General features: G+C 43.9%; 1 protein-coding gene and 1 long non-coding RNA gene across 4 annotated transcripts in view; one reads left to right on the top strand and one right to left on the bottom strand.

The window, feature by feature from the left end:
* The window catches only part of LOC121920773, a 10466-nt gene extending 7425 nt beyond the window's left edge, over nt 1-3041 (top strand). Inside the window, exon 3 of the long non-coding RNA XR_006101763.1 lies at nt 1814-3041. This is a non-coding gene — a long non-coding RNA (uncharacterized LOC121920773). The remainder of the gene's footprint in view (nt 1-1813) is intronic.
* LOC121920771 (basic salivary proline-rich protein 3-like) overlaps nt 1-13625 on the bottom strand; it is a 27286-nt gene that overhangs the window by 4630 nt on the left and 9031 nt on the right. For 2 of the 3 annotated variants that reach the window (XM_042447957.1, XM_042447956.1), the window contains exons 1-2: nt 3445-3657; nt 2820-2936 (exon numbers count right to left, since the gene is read on the bottom strand). In XM_042447957.1, coding sequence (XP_042303891.1) covers nt 2820-2936; nt 3445-3535 — 208 coding nt within the window. In that variant the 5' untranslated portion in view covers nt 3536-3657. Of the gene's footprint in view, nt 1-2819; nt 2937-3444; nt 3658-13625 lie in introns of those variants that run through there. The other variant, XM_042447955.1, reaches the window with a different exon arrangement.

Genomic DNA, 13625 nt, shown 5'->3' with positions numbered 1-13625 from the left:
GTGTGTCATCCTGGGTGAGGAGAAGTGATTCCAATGTTAATCTGTGTGTTGTTCTGTTCTTGATGGCAGGGCCTCAGGATGGGAGGATATGCAAAGGAGGATTAGTGTCTTTTAATTGGTGATCATTGTTTGCTCGGAAACCCTCTGACCCTGAGTGGTTTCTCATTTGCATTTGCTGAGTCCTGGTTTGGTGTTCTTCAGGACTGGTAGCCAAACGTTATTTACTTTAAGGGTTTCTTCTTTCTTGTTGAAGTTGTCCAAGTGTTTGTGGATTTCACTGGCTTCCATGTGCATTCTGACCTAATAGTGGTTGGCATGGTCCAGAATTTCAGTGTTTTCAAACAGCATTTTGTGCCTAGGATGGTTTGTGGCATGTTCTGCTACTGCTGATTTTTATGGCTGGCCCAGTCTGCAGTGTCTCTCGTGTTCCTTGATTCTTCTTTGGACACTGCGTTCGGTGGTCCCTATGTAGACTTGTCCACAGCTGCATGGTATACAGTAAACCCCTGCGGCTGTAATAGGGTCTTTCCTGTCCTTTGCTGAGTGCAGCACTTGCTGGCTTTTCTTGGTCGGTTTGTAAACTATTTGGAGGTTATGTTTCCTCACCAGTTTCCCTATTCTGTCTGTGACTCCTTTAACGTATGGTAGAAATACCTTCCCTTTGGGTGGTTGCTTGTCTTCACTCCTCTGGGTTTTTCTGGGACTGACAGCCCTACTGATGTCTGAGCTGGAATTACCATTAGCCTGTAGAGCCCAGTCTAGGTGCTTCAGTTCATCTTCCAAGAAGTGGGGTTTGCAGATGCGTTTTGCCTGGTCTACCAGTGTTTTGATTGTGCTTCTTTTTTGGTTGGAGTTCTTGTGCAGGTATCGGTCTGTATGTGTGGGTTTTCGGTATACTGTGTGACCTAAACATTGGTTCAGTTTGTGGATGACTAGGAGATCCAAGAATAGCAGTGTTCCTTCCTTTTCTTTTTCCATAGTGAATTGGATGTTAGGGTGGATGTTGTTCAGATGGTTCAGGAATACAGCCAGGTCTTCTTCTCCATGGCTCCAAATGGTGAAAGTGTCATCCTCATATCGGAACCAAGTTGTGGGCTTTTCCGGTGCTGTTACCAAGGCTTGCTTTTCAAAGTGTTCCATGTAAAGGTTTGCTATCACAGGGCTTAGAGGGCTTCCCATTTCTACCCCATCTCTCTGCTCATAGAATCCATTTGCATATCCTCCTACCCTGAGGCCTAACCATCAACAACAGAATATTACACAGATTAACATGGAAATCACTCCTCCTCACCCAGGATCACAGAGTATATATATACCCACTCTCTTCCAGGTCAACATTCTCTGAAGATGCCAGCCACAAATGCCAGTGAAACGTTAGGAATAAACTCTTATGGAACATGGCCACATAGCCCGAAAAACTCACAAAAAACTGTGGATGCCAGCCATGAAAGCCTTCGACTTCATAAGTGATGACCTTCCTTATGATTGTGTTTTTCTTCTGTATGGTTGGATGAAGTGCATGTACTATGTTGAAAAAGATGGATTGAGACAAATAGAAATTGTTGACCCATTTCTTATCTGACCAGTACATCACAAAAACCTACCATCCCTCAACCCCAACAGAATTGAAAATATCTGGACTCCCAAGGAATGGCCTGCTGCTTCCAAAACTGGGCCCAATAACAAATTTAGGCAATCACTAACATACAAAGGCCTAGCATGGAGTCATAAGAGATGTATCACAATGGCTCTTGCACAGCTACAAAGAGCTACGAAGGCCCTAATGTTGCATTTCATATTGCTGTCTTGGCAGGTGGCCTTTGGGAGGATGATCCGTTCAACTCTTGGGGGACCGACTGCTTCAGCTCAATCTGGCAACATAGTGTTCAGATGACTCATGCCCCTGGATCAGGCTGAAGCTATGATGCAGCCATCTATGGTAGCCCAAACCCAGCCACAAAAGGAGCAGGGAGGGCGGGGGGAATGCACCTTTACAGGATTGTGGCAGCAGCGCAGATGGGGACCAGGTGTGTGTGGTCTTCACAGTCCCACAGCGATCGGGGTGGGAGCTTCTTCTGGCCACTCCTTTTGCCCTATCTGCTTGAGGCCGTAGTCTCCTACACTACCTAGACTTTCTGTTGGCAACAATGGCTGGAACCATTGGGCATTGGTTGTTGGTCATCACAGCAAGAATGGACACTCTGAATCAACTGTAGACTTAGGAGTCAGAGCTATGGGGATTGGAGCAGATCCATACCAGAGATCTGGGAATCCTTCTCACCAATAGGATTCAGGCCATAATTTCCTTTAGTCTAAACCAGTGGATCTTACTTGCATCTTCTAGATATTTTTGGATTCATCTCCCAGAAGTGGCAGCCAACATGCCCAATGCTAAAAGATCATGGGAGCCAAAGACTGACAAAGTCTGGGCTAAACAGAAAAGCTGGAGTCCACCTCATCTCCTCAAAGTACCGGCTCAGGAAGGACATAGATGCTTTCAGTCTAATTCTACTGGTATAGTATGGCCTTGAGAGCCAGTGTGGCTTGAACACTGCGAACCCCTGCTCAACCATGGAAACCCACTGGGTGACCTAAGGAAGTCACATTCTTTCAGCCTCAGAGGAAGGAAAAAGCAAACCGTCTCCAAACAAAGCCTGCCAAGTACATCCCATGACAAGTTCACCTTAGGGCCATCGTAAGTCAACAAATGACTTGAAGGCACACAATAACAACAACAACAGGATCACTTTTATATGATTCTAGTTCTATGAGTTTCTGGATCTTCATAAAACTTTGAGCACCAGTCAACATTGGCTTACTTGTATCAGAGTTGTAGATTCTGGTAACGATAATTGCAGCACCCACAACTATGACAGCACTACACAAAAGTGGAGCAGTTATCCCAGATGCAGAGACAATTACAACCTTAGCGGCACCTGCAAAGAGAAAACCGTAATCAGCACCACAAGTGGGGGTCGTACTTTACCCTCAAATTATTATTATTATTATTATTATTATTATTATTAATATCCCACCCTTTTCCCAAAATTGAGACTCGGAGCGACTCACAACATTAAAAACAATATACAATTAAAGGCATACCAAAACCATGCATTAAAATAGAATTAAATTATTAATATATGAAAACAAATTACATATTAAAACAATAACATTCAATTACAAAGATTAAAATGTTAAAAAATACTTTAAAAAAACAATACAACACAACCCCATCCTATGCTTTCAATACTTTCTGTTTTAAAAGCCTGTCTAAACAGATAGGTCCCCAACTGTCCCAATATGCCTATTAATCTTCTACTATCCCACTTTCTCAACTGTCTTTAAAAGGTTCTGCTTCCCTCTTAGTAGACTATAGCATAACAGTTAAGCACCCACCTCAGCATTTGTCAGCCTTTTTTTAAAAAAGCACCTTGAGGTTCTTACCTGTGGCAGCTTTCAAGAACATTGCCTTAATTGATAGAGATTCCATAACTGGAGACAAGGATAGTGGGACCACAGATGAGATGTCATTCATAAACTAGATGCCATAGTTGAATTTTCAGGATCCAAACAAGGCACACTTTCTAGATAGTGCTACTTCTGAGAGAGAGACAGGTGAAAATCAGTTAGGGACAATGAAGGATGTCCACATTTAAAGCAAAACTTGGAAACATTGGCAAGACATAACTGTGGTGACAGTAATCCATTGCTGTAGCTATGTGTGATGATACCACTTCCCCAAAAAACTATCCTTTCAGCCAGTGTCCCCACTGAAGTCTCTTGGAAGTGTTGCAGGGCTGGGTGTGGGGAAGTGACACCAATTTCAGGGCCCATTGAGACAGGCCATTGGAGGCCTGAGGTTCCAACTGCAACTACTTGTCTCAATGCACAAACACACACACATGACTGCGAAACTGCCGTAGAGGTCATTTCCCAGCACCCCAATGTTAGCAAGATTGGGTTTTTACAAAAACACCCCTAAAATCCCCACATCTAAAGTGCATTGGCAGAGGTAATTGGATGCCCCCACCCTAGCATTATGTGAACATAGAAGCCCCTAAGAGAGCCTTAACGTGCCTAGTGTGAAGGTATTCCTCCTTATAACCCTATACAGAAGGACATGATGGGAAATGACCATAGTCCCACATAAGAGCAAAGCAGACACCCCACATACACAGCAGTTGCCAACAGGAAGGATCTTTTCACACTTTTGGCCAGATTTATGACCCTAAGATATTATGCAGAGCACAGCTATTCCAGCCTTAATGACCCTTCCCATCAAAGAGGCTGACTAGAGATCAATCAATGTGTAAATTCAGTTTTACTTTGAAATAGGAAAACAACCTCCACTGAAGGCAGGGCAAAACCCTATTTGAAGTCCTGCAAATCTTTTGTTCTCTGTTCGGCATTGGAATCCAGATAGACTTCTTGTCCATTTAGGTTTTGATACAGTCCCAATCCAATTACTCTTCTCCTTATCCTCTGTGTTGCTTACTTGCTAATTAGCTTACTTGCTGTTCACTGCTATGATCTTTGGAATAGCGGTATATAAATAAAACAAATTATTATTATTTAATTATCTCCTTGGATTGCCAAAGGATACCATCCAGGCGAGTATAGCCCTAGTGATGCCTCATGTCCTCTACCACTTTTCCTCTCTTTTCTTCTATTAGTCTTGGTGAAAGACTGAATGTAAGTCTGTGTATCCTTTCCCCAACAATAAATAGACCTAAATTGCAAAAGTCTGCCTCTGCGATGTTTTCCTTGGAATTGTCTGGTCATTCCATAAACACTCTGGGATTTGATCTAAAAGCGTACTTGTAAGAAGCCCTACCTCTCCGCAAACTGATCTAATCAAAATTCTCTATAGAGCAATCATTCTTACACCAATCTGCAACACCTCAGAAACCCTTCTGTTGAGTTGCTGACTGACTGAGAAGTTAGGCGGGTTACACACCGCCATGAAAGTACGGAGTCAGTCCATACTAGGGTTAGGAAGGTGCGGTGCTTCCGCACCCCCCTAACCCTAGTACGGACTGAGTCCGTACAAAATGGCGGCTCCCCTTCCACATGGGGGCCGCCATGACGACGTCCCGACCACGGCGCCTCTATACGGGGCGGCGCGGACGTGACATTGTCCGTCCGCGCCAGGGCCTTAGTGCCGCCTTTCTGTGGACCAGGAAGGAGCACCGTTCGGAGTGCCTCCTGGTTTGCAGCGCCGCTTTGCTTTGCGGCGCAGCCTTCAGACAGTGCCGCCCAGCGAAGCAAGGAGAAGGGGCTCCTCCCCACTGCCGTGGGGTGTCCTTGGGGCTTGAAGCGGGGTGTCTTGGGGCTTCACCGCAGCCTGAAAAAACGGCGGATTGGGGCCTCAGTGGCTGCCGTTCTGGCAGCTGCAGCCCGATACACCGGGGAAAGGGGCGGGTACAGCCCGCCCAAATGGGCGGTCTGTAACCGCCATAGGTTTGGCGGTCATGTTGAGTTGTTAATTACCATAAATATGACTCCCAGAAGTAAAAGATCCTGGGTCCAGCTTGTGATCTCATAACTACAGGCATACACTTTAGTTAGCAGAGTCTTTGGTCACCAAAATGGAGAGTCTAAGAAAATGATTTATGATTTAGGAAATGCAGGCTGGTGACAGGAAAAAAAATTATTCTTGGATGCATTTTGGAAAACGTTTTCAGGTAGTCTCTTAAAGTGTGTCTAGAATGCTTTTCTTTACTTATGCAAAGCTTAACTGGCCTTTCGGATCTTGCTCTTAAAGGGTCAGGTTGCCTTAGATTGGCTGCAGAGGTTGGAAGAAAATGAAAGAAATAAACTATCTGTATATTGCAATACAGAAGAGGCAACAGCACAAAGATTCTTATCTGCAAACTCATTTTCAATCATGTAGCATCTGTAAAAACTAGTCTGATTGTTTGCATTTTTTTTAATGCAATACACAAAATATAGATGATGTTGGAAAATCAGAAGACTCAAGAAGTGACTGAGGAAATAAGAGGATGTTGGCTACTCCTTTTCCCTTTTGCTCTAGATCTCTAGCCATGCCAGAGCCTCCTGGAGTAAGTGAACTGTTGATCATCTGGTCCTGGTCATTGTTTTATTTTATGGTTGTTGTGTTTTGTGTATTTAATAGATTACACAGAGAGAACTCTGGTTAGTGGGCAGCTCAAATGTACAATAAATTAATAAAAATACAGTCAGCCCTCCATATCCATGGATTCCTTATCCACAAATTCAACTATCCACAGTTTGAAGATATTAAAAATATATACAGTCAGCGCTTAGTATCCATGGATTTTTAACCTAAGGATTCAAACATCCACATCTTGAAAATATTCAAATATATATATAAACTCCAAAAGCAAACCTTGTTGTTGTCATTTTATATAAGGGACATATTTCACTATGCCATTCCATTCTATGCCATTGAGTTAATGGGACTTGAGCATCCACAAATTTTGGCATTCACTTTGGAACCAAATCCCAGCAGATAACAAGGGCCCAGTGTATATAAATTCCAAAAAGCAAGACTTGATTTTGCCATTCTATATAAGGACATCATTTTACTATCCATTGTATTGAACAGGACTTGAGCATCCACGGATTTTGGTATCCGCAAGGAGTTGTGGAACCAAACCCCAGCAGATACCAAGGGCCTCATTTTAAATATGAAGACTTTGGGTCAACTGGAAGGTTCTACCACAAAACCATCACAATTTCACATTTCCCTGCTGTGTGGAAGAAAGAAAATAGCAATAGCAATATAGCAACAGCATGTACACTTCTATACAGTACCTCTTATCAGTGAACACGGCACTCTCTAGGAAGTTTGCAATCTGTAAGCCAATTGCCTTCAACAAGATGAGTATTAATTTTACCAATCTACAAAAGGATGGAAGGCTGAGTCAACCTTGGAGCCCCTGGGATCGAACTCACAACCTTAAGCACTGCATCACCAGGGCTCAATAGACTGGAATCCTATTGAGCTGTTATAAATGCATTTTAGAAGAAGCGGTTTCTAGAAGTTGCAAATGTTTTTATTTACTAATGTAAGATTAACAAGTGATTGTTACATTTCACATGTAAATATTGTTAGTTCTGTTTAAAAAGACTGCTGTATCATGGAAAATCCTGAATGCAAAAAGTGGTGCGATTTTGCAACTTTTTGCACAGATTAATGTCACGTTAAAGCTCAATTAACCCACCATCATCTCAAAACAATCATGCTTTTGCGGGATATTCCCAGATTTAAACCCCGTTTATCCACAGGATTTGGGCACTTCCCTCCCATATGATAAGGTCCTTAGTCTGTCTCTATTTTTTCAGTTAGAATTTAGGCAATGTCCATAAAACAGGAAATTAACTGTCTGAACTCCTTTACAGAGGTAGACACAATGTTCAGCTCCTTTCCACTTTAAGTTTCTGTCCTTTGGCTGCAATCTTGTTGGTTAATTCCAGCTACAACAGACCCATTTAATCAGTTTTTCAGTGGTGAGACAACATATTGATAAACCCTTATGACTCAAAGAATCTTCTCCAGTAGGCATTAATGAAAGGACTGTAGTTTTCATCTTGACTACCAATCTGGATTCAGCTTCTGACATCAGGGCTGAATGTGAGGAAAAAATAAATTCAAAATTTAGGCTGATATTTTACATCATTGTCTACATTTCATAACGTTATGAATGTGTCTCTGTGTAGCAGAGATGTAACAAATGCCTATTAGTGAATTGCAAGGATGCACATCTGGATACTGACCAGAGTGTTCCGATACACATCAGGTGCTTTGAATGGGCATCAGCCACTTCTGATGTGCATTTGAACACTTCTCATGCACATCAGGCACTCCTCATTGTGTATTTGTAATGTTCATTGGGAACATCTGATGCAAACTGGAGACTTCTGATGAGCACTGATGGGCATTTATGTTATATTCTGGCACCTCCTAACCAGTGGTGCCACTTAGAATCACAGAATCATAGAATCATAGAATAAAAGAGTTGGAAGTGACCGCAAGGGCCATCCAGTCCAACCCCCTGCCATGAAGGAAATCCAAATCAAAACATCCCGACAGATGGCTGTCCAGCCTCTGTTTGAAGACATCCAAGGAGGGAGACTCCACTACACTCCGAGGAAGGAGTGTGTTCCACTGTCAAACAGCCCTTACTGTCAGGAAGTTCCTCCTAATGTTGACGTGGAATCTCTTTTCCTGGAGCTTGCATCCATTGTTTCGGGTCCTAGTCTCTGGAGCAGTAGAAAACAAGCTTCCTCCATCCTCAATATGACATCCCTTCAAATATTTAAACAGGGCTATCATATCACCTCTTAACCTTCTCTTTTTTGATCCTGTCCTCTGGGGTATTAGCTACTCCTCCTAATTTGGTGTCATCTGCAAATTTGATAAGTATGCCCCCAATTCTTTCATCCAAATCACTGATAAAGATGTTGAATAGCACTGCAGGGTGTGTGGGCCACACCAGATGACACTCCAGAGGAGAGGTGGTACCCAGTAAGGCCCTCCTCCTGCTGAGGGGTGAAATGGGGCAATCATGCCCCTTCTGACTTTGCTGAGACAGGCATAACCTCCTCATGGTGGTGATGGATGTGTTACCAAGTATGGATTTATATACAATTTTGGGTGTCATGCAGTCTGAAGCCATGACCCCTGATTGACCCCACAGCAAGCCACCATTAACCTAAAGGCGAACAGACCACGTAGCCAGCTCTCCTGCCAAGGCATGGTCTCAGGAAAAAGGTAGAATTAAACCTTTCAGAGGAAGACTTTGGGAGTTGCAAAACCAGATTCGCAGAAACCTACACAGAGGAAGACAATAGATGTGGCTCCCTTCTTAAATGAGCCAATGATTAACTTAAAGGCTCAGCCATCAAGGTATCGGCTCTCCTGAAAAGTGCCAGACCTCTTGCATTGTACAGCCATTGTTTAGCCTTAGACTTAGACAAAGATAAGTCATCAACACCCAGGGACATAGCCAGGATTTTAGGAAGGGGGGGTCCAGACTATGTGCCACTATTATAATGGGGCTTGGGTGCGGTGGCGCAGCAGCACACACCATTCATTTTTCTAATGGAAGGGGGTGTCCGGACCCCAAGAACCCTCCCTTGGCTACGTCCCTGCAATGCCTTTGTCTTGCAGGCAGGCATCACCTGAGGATATGTTTAACACTATATAAGGTCCCAGTTTCCAGCCCTCCAGTGGGCTTGTCGAGCTTCCAGTTCCGAGCCTGAGTTCCTAGAGCATCTTGCTCTGTTGAAATCACTTGAGCGAAGCCAAGCTCACTGTCACCGGGCCTCTAAGTTAGCTTTGCCCGCCAGAACTCAGCTCTTAAGCCACCACGGCCGCTCTTTCCTTTCCCTTTCCCGTGGCCATGATTCACTATCCATCCTACATCTCATCCGGTTCCTTGGAGAAGACGTCTAAGGTAAATACTCCCAACGGTGCCTCTCTCTTCCTTCCTTTACTCCCCGAACTCACCCCTCCCTTGCTATAGTATTGAATGTGTGTGTGTGTGTGTGTGTGTGTAATCCTTTTTGTTGTGTACCTTTAATAAATGTTCATTGTTTAATTGCACCTCATTGGTATCAAAGTCTCTGTCTCTTGGGGATGGACTAGGTGACCTCTGGTATACACTAAGGGACAAGATCTTGTGCGTGCATTTTTAGGACATGCCTCTCGTAATATTTGAGCTAATTAAAATTCCCCTAATTTGATCCTTCCTAACAGATGGACGGACAAGGCCAGGCTTTGCAGCAGTGCCAATGGTCTCCTCAGGAGAAGACCACCACTGTCATGGTGAAAGAAAAGGCCAAGCACACCTAGCACAGCTTTGTCATGACAGCAACGGGGGGGGGGGGGAGGACACATTCACTGCTTTTCCTTCACAAGAGTGCACGCCCTCCTATTCTTCCTTCTGTTTCACTGTAGTGGGGCAACCTCCTCCTGAGGATACTGTTGCTGCTGTGGCAAAGCTGGGACAGGTGTGCTCAGCCTTTTCTTTTGTTGTGGTGGCGGCAGCCTCCTCCTAAGGAGTCTGTCACCACCACTGCAAAATTGGGCTGGGCATGCTTGGATTTCTCTTCCACTGTGACAGCCTGGAGACCACTGTCCGCATACACTCAGGGTGGCCATGGTTGGAACTAATATTGTAATTCTCCCCACTACTTATATGATTATGAAAGCAGTGGTTCTCAATTAGCAGAAAAGAATAACATTTTAGCTCTGAAAAAGGGAGGAAAGGAGGACATACGATAACCCTGCCATATAATTCCTGCCCCAGCATTGCAGGACTGTTGGGTCATGTGCTAAGACAGAACCAGGCAGAGGCGTTTGGCACTACATTTTCCAGGAAATCAGGTGTGAAAGAATAAGAAGCCTTTTTCATCTGGATGACTGTATTATTTGGATTGTGTGTTTAACCTTTGGCATTAATGATAAAACCTCTGGGAGACAAAACAGTGGTGAAAGTAGATGTTGTTGACACAGATATAAATGACAGAGGTTATTAGTGAAACTGAACAGGGTAGAGACTCTAGTAAACAAGCCATTATATTGCTATATGACATGAAGGCACAGAACAACAAGAATGCATCTAATACTGGAGACTGTAGCCATCTTGATTGCTAACCACTGATGGCTCCATTCTCCATGAATTCATCTAGTCCTAGCAGACATAGCTAGAATGATGGAACTCCATTGTCATAACTACATCTGGTACTGCTACCCTCCCCCTCAAAGCTACATCTTAAGACAGGCAGCATACCAACTGGGAGAGGCAGTATTGTATGGTGGTTTGAGCACTGGACTATGACTCTTGAGACCATGATCTGAATTCCACCTTGCTCATGTAAATCCAATGAGAGACCTTGGACAAGTCACACACTCTCAGACACAGGGATCATAGGATCATAGAACCATAGAATTGGAAGAGACAAGGACAATCTATTCCAAACCCCTACCATGCAGGTGCACCCCCAACAGATGACCATCCAGTCTCTGTTCAAAAACCTCCAAAGAAGAAGACTCCAATACACTCTCCGAGTCAGCCTTTTCCACATCTCTTACAGTCAATAAGTTCTTCCTGACATTGGGTGGAATCTCTTTTCCTGTAGTTTGACTCCATTGTTCCGAGTCCTATTCTCTGGAGCTACAGAAAAGAAACTTGCTCCATCCTCGCTATGGTAAAGGTAAAGGTATTCCCTGTTGACAAGTTGTCAAGTTCTGTCTGACCATAAGGTGCTCATCTCCATTACTAAACCAAAGAGCTACTCTGTGATCATGTAGCCAGCATGATTGCATAGAACACTGTTTACCTTCCCACCAGAGTGGTACCAATTTATCTACTTGCATTCGCATGCTTTTGAATTGCTAGGCTGGCAGAAGCTGGGACTAGTGATGGGAGCTCACCCCATCATGCGGCACCTGGGGCTTGAACTACCAACCTGCTGATCTTGCAATCAACAGAGCAGTTTATCACACGTGAAACTGGAACTCCAATCCAAAGCCAATCCAAAGGGAAGAGGAAGCAGAGTCAATTCGAATCCAAGACAATTCAAGTGATTAATTATCACATGTGAAGAGTGAAATTGTGGTCATTCCTGAGGCAAAGCAAAGCGATTGCAAAATAAATGATCACACCAGTACATACCGTGCAGAGTCACCAATTTGAATTGGCACCCTTGCTCATTGTGAACCTTTGCACTTCCAGGGTGAAGAAGGGGGCCACTTCCTCATTCCAGTTTCACGTGAATGATAGCTTCACGTTTCTTCTTCCCTTCTGTTTTCCCATCCCTTGTAGCCACATCCAAACATATCCTCTGTGTCAGAGCCCCATCCCTGGCAGCCACATCCAATGGGGTCCTTCATGTCAGAGCCTCATCCCTTGCAGCCACATCCAAAGGGGGTCCTCCATGTCAGAGCCCCATCCCTTGCAGCCACATCCAAAGGGGGTCCTCTGTGTCAGAGCTTCATCACTTGCAGCCACATCCAAACGTGTCCTCCATGTCAGAGCCCCATCCTTTGCAGCCACATCCAAATGTGCCCTCTGTGTCAGAGCCTCATCACTTGCAGCCACATCCAAATGTGTCCTCCATGTCAGAGCCCCATCCCTTGCAGCCACATCCAAACGTGTCCTCCGTGTCAGAGCCCCATCCCTGGCAGCAACATCTAAACTGATCCTCCATTCTTGAAGAAGTACCGGAAGTAAATGGAGCAAAATTGCAGCGCTGCATCATGGGAAATTTGCCACCTTGGAGGTTTGGGGGGAGGTGTACCAAGACCAAAACAAAGTTGCATTCCACACTAGACCAATTCAGATTGACATCGAAGTGAGCTTGGAAACATTTTTTGTGAATTCACTTGTTACTGAATTCACCTACATCAGGAGTCACTTTGGATTGACTTTGGAACTGCCTTGGAATGACTCCCCATAGAAAGCAATCACGTGTGATAATCCATCACATTTTAATGTAAATTTGCATGGTTGGACCAGGAGTGACTTCGGATTGGAGCTGCAAAACCCGTTGTGTGATATCATCCAGAGTCAGCCTCTTAACTACTTGAGCCACTGCATTCCTTCATTATTAAATATGACATCTTTTCAAATTTTTAAACATGGCTATCATATCACTTCTTAACCTTTTCTTCTCCACGCTAAACATACCCAGCTGCCTAAGTAGCTCCTCTAGGACATGGTTTCCAGATCAATGGCAAATCCCCTCTGAAGAAGCTTGTGGAGAACTTAGGGTCACCATAAGTCAGAACTGACTTGAAGGCACATGACAACAACAAATCGTAACTGGAAAGTTTCTCAGGTGCTGTGTATTGAGGCACCAGGAAATAATGGCTGCTGTGCTCTTCCGGTCATGGAGGGCATTGGGGGTGTTCCCACTTAACTTTTAAATCGCTATATAATACACCGATTGTATTAAAACTGATGTAAAATACCACGCTTTACAAATCAGGTTATTTTTCATTCCCATTCATCCCTATAAACCGGTTTTAATGTTACCGATCGTTCCCATTTAAGAAATAGATCGATGTATTTCGATCTATTTCTACCACCCTGGCCCAATTCAGGGCCTATTCGACTACCACCCTGGCCCAATTCAGGAAGGACTTGAAAACCTTCCTGTTCCAACAGGCATTCCCCGACTAAAATCCTGTGGGCCTCCCTCCTCTTCCATGGCCAAGAGGTTGGGCTACGGGGCTTTTAGCCTGTTATTTTTTTGATTGTATGCTTTACTTTTATGTGTCTGTATTTTACACTGTTTTATGATACTGTTGTTTTTAACTTATGTTGTAAGCCGCCCTGATCGCAGGAAGGAGCGGGATAAAAATAAAAACTTTATTTATTATTTATATTTAGAAGCCGAATTTGCATATAAACCGGTTTTGTGGCTGTCAATCAATCTTCGTCATTGATGACGTAGTATTAACCTGGGTTAACATAACCCGATGTATGTTCGATCTTCGTTCCCATTTATCCAACCGTTATCTATTTCTTTTCTTTTTTGGCGCTTTTTTTTTTGAATGGACCAATAAGGCAGTGCTTAAGTTGTGAAACGTCATGAGCGCTTCTGCCTTTAAAAGTCTGCCCCCCCCCCCC

Source organism: Sceloporus undulatus, chromosome 2 (assembly GCF_019175285.1).
Source record: "Sceloporus undulatus isolate JIND9_A2432 ecotype Alabama chromosome 2, SceUnd_v1.1, whole genome shotgun sequence".
In the NCBI taxonomy this organism is placed as follows: domain Eukaryota; kingdom Metazoa; phylum Chordata; class Lepidosauria; order Squamata; family Phrynosomatidae; genus Sceloporus; species Sceloporus undulatus.
Note: the sequence above shows the minus strand (reverse complement) of the source record. Positions and strands in the feature narration are given on the sequence as shown.